General features: G+C 30.9%; 1 protein-coding gene across 1 annotated transcript; it reads left to right on the top strand.

Moving 5' to 3' along the window:
- The first annotated feature begins 7,460 nt into the window (after positions 1-7,460).
- Positions 7,461-9,553, top strand: LOC129293562 (protein Iojap-related, mitochondrial). Its single transcript, XM_054931592.1, has 4 exons — positions 7,461-7,850; positions 8,290-8,377; positions 8,851-8,942; positions 9,216-9,553. Exons 1-4 carry the CDS (start codon positions 7,524-7,526, stop codon positions 9,285-9,287), a joined length of 579 nt encoding a protein of 192 aa, XP_054787567.1. The 5' UTR covers positions 7,461-7,523; the 3' UTR covers positions 9,288-9,553.
- The last annotated feature ends 568 nt before the right edge of the window (positions 9,554-10,121 follow it).

The following is a 10,121-nucleotide window of genomic DNA, read 5'->3' as shown; positions in this document are numbered from 1 at the left end:
TTTATATATTTCAAAGGGATTTTATTATCATTTTCCCTCAATTGATTCTTTGGTAATGGAATTATACTTATGTGGATTCTTTGGATTTAAAATTAATTTAAATGAGGTTACATAGAAATTTTTTAAGTTATGGAACCAACGGTCAAGGCAAGTTTTTTTTTTTTTTTAATTTCAAGTGGACAAATAAATAAAGCTATATTAGGTTTATGATTTGTACCTCAAAAAACATCTGATTATATAATCGGATTCTCCTATTATTAAACTATTTAAGTGAGAAACAGAAGCTTTAGAGCTGTACTCCATCAATCGTTTAATTGTCTAAGTCAGGATAAAGAAATAGAAGGAATTAAATAATTTAACTGAGGAAATTAAAATATGCAAAGCCTCATCTCCTCCTCTTTCTTCTTCTTCTTTTTTAATCTCTCCCCACATCATCAGATTTAAATATGACAATTAAGAGAGCATAGGTCTGCTATTTATTCTTCAATAAATGGATATAAGTTGGTTAATGTCTCAATGATATGAAGGAATAAGTTGGTACACCGTTAAGAAAATAATTAAAAAAAGAATATAGTACATAGTAATTACATGAATAGAATTCATAACACTTGTATCTTATAGTTAATAATAGAATAAAATGAAATTAATGAGAAATTGAAGTGAATAACAACAATTTTGCCAATATATCCACCAACAAACAAATGAAAACGAATACATATAATAATTATAAAAATAAAATAAGTACAGTGTATTCGACCGGGGGGGAAAAAAACTAAACAATAAGTGCGGTCTATTTGTGCAATAAAATTTATTTCTTACATTAGACAATAAATTGTAATGACAAAAAACATTGAAAGCTTATATTTGTTTTTTTTCCCTTTACATGTTTACTTCAAAACATCTGTGACTACAAAGTCAGCATTTGATATTATCTAAAAATCAAGAGAATTCCTTATTTCTTATTTTTAATAAATCTAAATTTAATATAAAATGTTTTAATTAATATTTGTTTTATTTGTTTAGGGGAATAATTATAACAATGGCCCTCCCCCTTTTTCAAAACCACAATATTAAAAAGCCAAACTATAAACCAGTGGACTATGTAAAGATCCCTCTCACTACTACCTGAATAACTAAAATTTTAAATAATTAAGAGATTATCTTAAAGTAAGAATGACAAATTTGTTAAATTATACAAATGACATTTTAAGATTTTAATATTTAAAATACTCTCATACACTTTTAATATATTCAAATCAGAATTTAAAATGTGTGCGAAAGCCTAAAATAAAAAAACAAAAACATTTACATATAACTCAAATAGTGAACTATACAAGAAAACTACACATGCGTTATGGCTAATTGCTCATGTGCTGTGATGCATTGCAGGAGTTTGACAGCATTTTGTTATCAAATTGGCAGCACAGAGGATGAACTTTCGATGTATCTCATTTTTTCGTTTGACATTTGATTGAGGTGATCTTGGTGTTACAGAAAAATTTCTCATAACTTTAGCTAATGGTATAAGTTTTATAATTAAGTTTTTTTTTTACAAAGAATTGGACACCTAATACCAATTTCACTCTTTTTTCACATTAACTCACATCTAAGGTGCTCAAACTCCAACAAATGAGTCAAAAATCTACACCAACTCTTGGACCACACTCAATGGACTATTTAGGACTTGTGCAACACACCATAATCCAAAACAACATGCATATATCATAAATTTAACCCTCAATCCCTCAATCCACAAAAACACAAGGGGGAGATAACTTTGTATTAAATCATGAATATTCATTCAAAACAACTTAAATACACTTTACTCTACATACACTAGTATTTGACCTTATACAAACCTTACAACCACATGTCAATAATTCAAGGTATGAAATACACACAATATTTTCATTTATAATGCAAGTAGTTCAAAACAATGGTATGAGTCCAAGTTGGCCAATTAACCATTGAAATACACTTAAATAAAATGAAGAGGCCTTCAAATAGCATTTACTCATAATCTTATGTTTTTGGTTGTTTTCCCCGATCCTAATCCAATGAGCTCAATCTTAAAATATTGAAGGATAAGAGGTGAATACAACTACTCAATAACCAATGTCAACCTAATTTATATAATTACATATCAATTAAAAATGGATATAAATGGCAATAAACTCAATTTTCATACACATGTGGCAATTATAGCCTCGATCACAACAATAATAACTATGTGATTGGGCATGCAATACATATTATCAGATATTACAATTATCACTAAAAAAGTAGGTTAGAAATGCCACTACCATGCCTCGTCAAGGATTATCACAATGATAACCTGGAGTGATCATATTCCTATCTAAAAGAGAAATAGAGGAAAATAGTAGCCAAAAAAGAAGAAGGAAAAGAAAAATAAAGAAACAACCGATAAAAAATAAAGCACAAAATTGAATAATATGAAGCCAACCAAGCATATCATGGCACTATTTAAGGCTGTTTAGGGTGCCTAATAATTAGTCTACCAAAAAAAATGGCCAATTTAAGAAAGAACAAGATGCTTGAAGAGAATCAACCATAGTCGAGTTGGGTTCAACCATTGGGCAGGGCTAAGGTTAGGGTTGAGGTGTTGGATCAACATACTTGATCCTACTTGAGGCTAAATAAACAAATAAGGGGAGGGTGATAGATTGTAACATTGTTTGTTGACGGGAGGGGTTTTATTTTTCATTCCACTCATTTCTTTATTCTCTCCCTCTCTTATTTTTGCCCAAATTTCCTAGCCTCTACTTTGAAATCCTTTGGTCATCTTACTTAGAGTTGATGTTGGCCATAAATATGTAGCAAGACATCGTCGTTGCCTCCATGTTTGCTCTCTAACTCATCATCTTTATTGTCTTTGCTATTACTTTGAACATTATTATCGTTGCTAAGTTTTGACTATGATGTGCTTGCTTGGTTGTGATCTATGGCTTCTCTCCTATAGCTTAGAAATTTCTCCCAACTTTTCTCCTCCATTGGTAAACTAATTGTTGAAGACAAATTTTTGATCATTGTTCCTTAATCCCAAACTATCTAAAACAAATTTTAGATCTTGTGCTTATGGCTATTTTTCAAGCTTTAAGAAGAGGGAAAATAAATGTTTGAATCTTCATTCTCATTTGACAGGTGACGATTTAGAATGTTCCTTCCCCTTGCAGTAGATTTTGTTGGTTACTTGGTTTTTATTAGTTATTTCATTTAAGGCTTACAACAAGGATGGCTTGATTTATTACTTGCTGGTAGCAAGTTAATCTCATCCTGTAATATTTTAGGTGCAAGCTTCTGTGTATGTTGGCAATCTCGTTAGGTTTTCTTAAAATTTTTTCCACTTTCTAATTGAACAAGTTTAAGAAATTTTGTTATTTTGCCTTCCAAGTTAAGTTGTATTATTTCTGTCTTGTGCTCTATATTTTTCTCTTCAATTTTGATTGCTATTATCTTATTTACAACCTTGTGATTGAAAAGAAAAACATTGAAACAGGTTTGGTCTATTTTTCTTGCCAGCCTAACCATGCCCGCCCTAAAAATCTAAGGTAGTCTTCAGGTATGGTTGGGTTTTGGGCTACAAAGCCAACCTGTTCATTTTTAGAGTTATGCTTTAGGTTCATTATCTATTCGGTCCAACTCTACCCACATATAGTCTTAATTCTACTCATTTCATGATAGTCTCCTTCGATCAAGTGAAAAAAAAAAATTGTCATACAACTATAAAATTGGATTGAGAAATGTTAAAATTCTAAATTAGATTTTCGAATTTGGAACCCCAAAAAAAGAGGAAAAGGAAGAGTAAAGAGATTTAGGGGACCAGTAGAAGGAGGACAGGCACAGAAGTAGCAGAACATGGAAATATTAAGAAAGCGGCACTGGCAAAAAGAGTGATATGACTGAGCCATATGGTTGAGTGAACGAGGAGGAAAAATGAAAACATCGCAGAAAAACGAAGAAAAGATTAAACACAGAGAAAAATCGGAAAAGAAAATGGTAAAAGAAAAGGTGGAGGAGAAAATGATGAAAGGAGACGAGATAAAGAGAGAGAAACTCTCCGGTAAAACAAACAACAACACGGAAGACAATGTGACAAGAAGAAAAAAGGAAAACACAAAAGACAAACACGTAAAGGCTAAAGCAATGTTTGTCCAAAAAGGAAACCAAAAAAATAAAAGGCTAAAGCAATGAGCAAAGCAAATTGCACGAGGCCAAAATTGAGCCAGTATGTATTTCGGGTCAGCCCAAAAGATTTTAAGATTTTGTTTGAGAATTTAGAATTTTTTTTATTGCAAAGTTATTAGAGTTGCCCAATAAGGTCTAAGAAATTCATAGTAAGATTGAACTCAAATAGACTTGATTTTACTATTCAAATTCTTTTTTATTATTAATGAAATAAAATTTATATTTATTATAATTTTTACTTAGTGTCCACACTCTTTCTTTCAAACTTTTAGTTCACAGAACTTTTAAATGAAGTTTTAATATTGTAATAATTGTTTGTTTTGAATAGTTTTAAAATTATAAAGGAAAAATAAACACAAGAGATTATTTTATATGCTCTCATTTGTATTCTTCTAATGTTTGGTCTCACTTTAATAAGAATATAAAAAGAGGTGCATTATAATATTATGATATTTAAAAAATCTTAATTTTTTAATATAAAAATTAAAATTGGCTAAAAAAAATAATATTTAACTTAGGTATTCGGGCCAAACTGAAAAAACTTAAAATGCTAAAATCATGCTTGATTATATAAGCTTTTCATATGTCTTAAATATTTTAAATTCAATTTGAATAAATCTAGTTTAAATTGTACCCTGATCATATGAATTACCAAGCTGTAGGTAAAAGCTAACTAAAAAAGCAAACCACTAGAACGAGTGAGGTGAAGTGGTTAGTGTTTCACGACTATAATAAGAGATAGAAACACAAAAAATATCTCATGTATACCAATATATAACTTAATTGGTAAAGAATTTAATCAGTTATTTTGAGTTCACATTTTAGATATATAATTATGTTAAATACTTGTTGAGAAAGCCTTTCCCACTAATATAATTTTACCCGACTTGGTTCATAAATAATGAATAATTATATAAAAAAGAAAAAAAGAACATCACATGTATATTGTTTTTTCGCACCTTGCGAGTTGTGGCTAACGTTTCGTTCCCATCTTAATAAAAAAAAAAATTATCTGTGTGTAGCATGGAACATTGAACATATACATATCGGTATTATATACATAAATGTAAATAGTTCTTTTATATATACGAATCTATAATTCTTGAGCGTGCATGTATGGAATTGACATTTTTGTTGGGGTGCAGGATAAGAATTTTTGGTTGGGCCTGGGGGCAAAACAGCATGAGCACGCTTTAAAAAGAGACGGATGTGTCGTGACATGTGCGTAACTTTGTCGTTATTTCCATTTTTTAATACTCCATCCATTTTTATTTATAAAAAATTATTATTTTAATTTATTTTTTATATAAATAAAACTATATTTTGTAATAAAAATTTATTACAAACTTCTTAAATTATCCCTCACAATTTTATCATTCATATATAGTCATAAAAAATAATTAATAAATGCTTGATTAATAAAGAATATTGTAGTCTAATTCTTTTATTTTTAGTACAATTAATATAATTAATTAATTTTCTTAAACTATGTAATACTCCTTCCGTTAAAAAATATAAAATATTTTTAATCGAATCTCACCCTCAATAAAATAATTACATACTTTTAAACTAATCGTATCTTTTTATATTTATTTCTATTAAATATTCTATAATAAATATAACGTTACAATCAATAGGGGCACTTTTAAAAAAAGAACAATAATTACACCTTAAAAGACAAAAATGTCTCATATTTTTAAATGGAGGGAGTATATTTTTTTCTCTTACAAATAAAAATAGAGGGTGTATTTATTATTTTTGTCATATGTATTATATTTTTTAATTTTTAATTTAATATTTAACACTTTTATTTATTTGCTAGGAAGCCTCCATATATTTATTTTTCCAAACTCATCATGGAACCTCCATATAATACTTCTTCTATTTCAAATTATAAAAAATTTTTAGATAAAATTTTACATATCAATAAATCTCATTAAATATACTTAGCAATCTTATCTTTCTAAAATAAAAATATAAACTTTTAAAAATATCCATAATTTAATATATTGAAAAGAAAATGGACGAAAATGAATTATAAAGAGAAAGCGCAATATTAAAATTGATATATTTAATAAAATTTTAACCTACTCAAAATGTTTTATTTTTAAATTTTTTTAAAGCACTTTATAATTTAAAATGAAAAGAATAATATATTTTATTAATTTTGAGGTTGCTTTTGAAAAATCTGTTTATATTTTAGTAAAAATTTAGTAGCTATAGGTTACTTCTCCAATGTAATTTAACACTTTTATATGACATATATATTATTTTTAAAAATTAAAAAAATAATTTATATAATTTCATGCGTGTTTTGGAAGCTTTTTAAGCAAAAATGACATATATATCACGTGACTTTTGGAGTGCCTCAAGCATGATTTGGCTTATAGAACTTATTCAGTGAAAATGAGGCTTTTGAAGGTCATTTCTCTCGTATGTATATGTTGTTTCACGTATGATTAAGCATTCAAAGAAGTTATTCAGTGTGAAAATAAGCTTCTGGGTACATTTTCACGCATGATCGAGAAGTGTTCACACTAGTTTTTGCACTGGTGCTAAATCGTGTGTGGTTGATTGCTGCTCTCACACGTGATTTTGCAGTTTCACTGTGCAAAACTTCATAAAGTCCTAACTCACTCAATACAACTCCAAATTTGACAAATTATATATAATTGGAAAGCTCCTGAAGTCTAGTTCTCAATGAAATAATTTTACACTCAAATTCAACGTATATTTTGAGATATGATCAAAAGAGTTCAAGACTGAAAGTTGTGCAAAATTAATATCTCAACACTCAACTTCTAAAATTCATATCCTTCTCGGTAGAACTTTATTTTGAATAAATAAACTATCATTGAAAATTTATTGGAGTCTATTTTCAAATGAGATATATGTTTCACATTAAAATTATCTTTGTAGTTAGAGATATGAGACAAAATATGACCAAAGGTCAAAACTAATTTTTTGCACAATTCACATTTCAAAGCTTCAAGTATTCATAAATTTTTCAATTTAACTTCATTTTGAGTAAATAGAATAACTTTAAAAACTTTATGAAGTTAGTAAATAAAATATGTCAAACTTTGTGAGACGTATGTGATGAAAGATGAAAACTATAATTATAGAAAAATATTTAAAATTTTTGATGATATTAGATTTAAAGTTTAGAGTAAATTTATTTATTTACCGTTAATTTTAAAATATTTATGTACAAGGAGAAAAGAAACATAAACGACGTCGTCAAACATCGCCATCATACTTTCGGTTTCAGGCTTCGGGCATCAGTCACGGACCAGGGTTTAGTGGTTGCGCACCCTATGTGGGCGGTTCAACGAGCTCGAGCATTCCTCTCCTCTTCCACGACTCCGTTGTGTTCTTCATCATTTTCGCAGGCTCCGCTACCATGGAAGCTAGGGTTTTCATTTTCAGGCTTCAAACATGCTTCCTCTTCATCCGTCAATTATGGTCCCAATAAAGGCCTTTTGGATCTGCAGGAGATCGAGAAGGTTCTGAGCGATGTTAGAGCCGACGACGTCAAGGTCATGCCGGTTCCCAAGCACTGTGATTGGGCCGATCATATGGTGATTGCCACTGGTAGGTCTACCTGGCATGTCAAGAACATCGCTCAAGCTCTAATTTACAAGGTAGGTCCCTGGGTTCTATCTTTTGCTATACTTTTCGCTTGTGTATTAAATTTATCGGAAATGGAGAGAGGGATTGCTAATTTAGTTGAAAGCACTCTTGTTGCAAAAGATAGAAGGAATCGGGTCCAATTTCAAAACTCTGTTGCAGAGCATTTAGGCTTCTTAAATAATAGAGCTAACGAATTTCTTTGGTTGGATTAAGTTTTACTGATTTATATGTCGCCTGAGGTGTACTCTTTCATTATCGTTATCCTTGGCATAGCCAAAAACTACCTTGTGAGAATTTGAGTGAACTAGGCGAAGGACAACATTTAACTCAGAAGAAAAATTATACTTGGTGGAGTTGAGTTATTGGTGATTAAATATGGTTATTTTCTGTGTTATGTGCTTATTCCGTTCAGAGAACAACGGTGACCATTCCTTTCATGTTCTGTACCAGGCTAAGCAGAAACAGAGAGGAGCGGAACGAATGGTGCTACCAAGTGTGGAAGGGCAAAAGGGAGGAAAGTGGATCGTCATTGACTCTGGTATCTGATGATGCTTTGTCTCATATTTGTCACTTCTGTAATGGGTTAGCTGATTAATTTGAAACAATCACGAAGTTAAAAACTAAGGCAGCAAAATGTTAGGGATGATAACCTGTTATAGGCACAGTATCATTTATTAACATTGTGTAACTGAACCTGAGGACCATTTTACCCTGTTCTGTCAGTGACAAGAAACCTTTTTAATTTTTTTTTTTTTAATTTGGGCTACGGATTCCCTCCACTACAAAGAAAACGTCACATCGTAGCTAAGTTGATATTTCTTCCCCCAAACACTATTATTTCCTTCCCCTGAGTTCGTAAGTATTCATTTTCCATGATATGTGGTATTCGGGGGATCCTCTGTTGTTACATTGGTACTAAAATTCTGTTACAGAAACAATTGAAATAAGTTGGTTGATCTTGTATAATTTGCTGGATCTGAACATGCCTTGATTTTTCTCTTATTGATTCAGGTAGAGTTATAGTTCATGCTCTTGATGAAAAGGCCAGAGCTTATTACAATTTGGAGTCTCTTTGGAACTCACAGACATTGGAAAAAGAACCTGTACGTGTTTCTTGGTTTTGTGCTCCCCCCCCCCCAAATTGAAGCTTTACTAATTTATTTCCAGTAGCTTCTAATTTTGATTTGAATAACAGCATGATTACTTCAAAAGCCAAGTAACTAACATAATTATAATGCTTCTGGCAAAAAATGTTCAATTCATGCTCAGTAACAAATGTTCAAAGCTGCATATTCGTCTGGATTGTCATGTGATATTGAAGTGTATTCCATTCCAGTGTCTGAAGTTGAATTATCTCATCATTTCTATGTTTTCAGGATTTGGGAAAAGCTTTGGTTAAGATCCGCCGGAAAAACAATTCTAAGAAACCAGCACAAAGGAGTGCTTAATTAGTGATTCTCTGCAGGAGTCGTGAAGAAGCTTGTAATTGTTGTTTGTGAGCCATAAGAGTGCAGGTACATCAATCGTAAACTGTTGGAAGAGATTAGGTTTTGATACATGGTCTCTTTCCTATCCGTTTTTGCCCTTGTACTGAATACTAACTTTGTCGGTTTACAATCCCAGACAGCTTGTATTGGAATACTAGTCAGTTTTACTGTTATAAGATCCACAAATCTAACAAAGACAAAAAGTGAGGGCAATAAGCTCTTTGACATGCGTTTTTGTTCTCATGTTTCTCGTTTTTTTTTAAGGTAAATTATGTTTCTCGTTTTTATTTGAGATATTTAATCTCAATCGAGGTTATACAGAATGCGCTTGAGTATTTAGAACTGAGTTAAGCAATCTGCTTTGACCCAACAGATCCTCTAAATCAATATATACTGTTTTTATAATGAAACGGAATTTGGTATTATTGGAATATTAGTATTTCTGTAGTTTTGTTGACATATGGGTTTCATGGCCTCTTTATCCCCCGGGGGGGGGGGGGCCAAGTGACCAAATATCATGCTCTCAAATTCAAACTATGTCTATTGGAGGAATTGATTCCGCGGTGCAATGTTTTTTTTTGGAGGGGGAAGGGGGGGTGGTGGGGTGCAAGTTAGCTTTAATTGAAATGAGAAATTGAATTAATTTGATAGAGATGATTCCAAGTTTCCACCACAGAATATTACACTGTTTAGGAAGGCATGAGGTTCCCCCCCCCCCCAAACCTATTGAATACATTTTATTGTACTCTGGAACCAACGTTCCAATGTTGCAATCATCAATATCAGAATTTTTTT

The sequence above is a fragment of the Prosopis cineraria genome, unplaced genomic scaffold, assembly GCF_029017545.1.
Source record: "Prosopis cineraria cultivar Desert tree isolate PC_DT_omini unplaced genomic scaffold, ASM2901754v1 PC14, whole genome shotgun sequence".
Lineage (NCBI taxonomy): Eukaryota > Viridiplantae > Streptophyta > Magnoliopsida > Fabales > Fabaceae > Prosopis > Prosopis cineraria.
The sequence above is the reverse complement of the archived record's forward strand: the minus strand, read 5'-3'. Positions and strand labels throughout refer to the sequence as shown.

Bases quoted from the DNA above. Each gene is read 5' to 3' on its own strand.
- LOC129293562 (XM_054931592.1), top strand. From the start codon at position 7,524: ATGTGGGCGGTTCAACGAGCTCGAGCATTCCTCTCCTCTTCCACGACT. The intron at 7,851-8,289 runs GTAGGTCCCTGG...GTTCTGTACCAG, and splicing joins CTCAAGCTCTAATTTACAAG to GCTAAGCAGAAACAGAGAGG. The intron at 8,378-8,850 runs GTATCTGATGAT...TTATTGATTCAG, and splicing joins GTGGATCGTCATTGACTCTG to GTAGAGTTATAGTTCATGCT.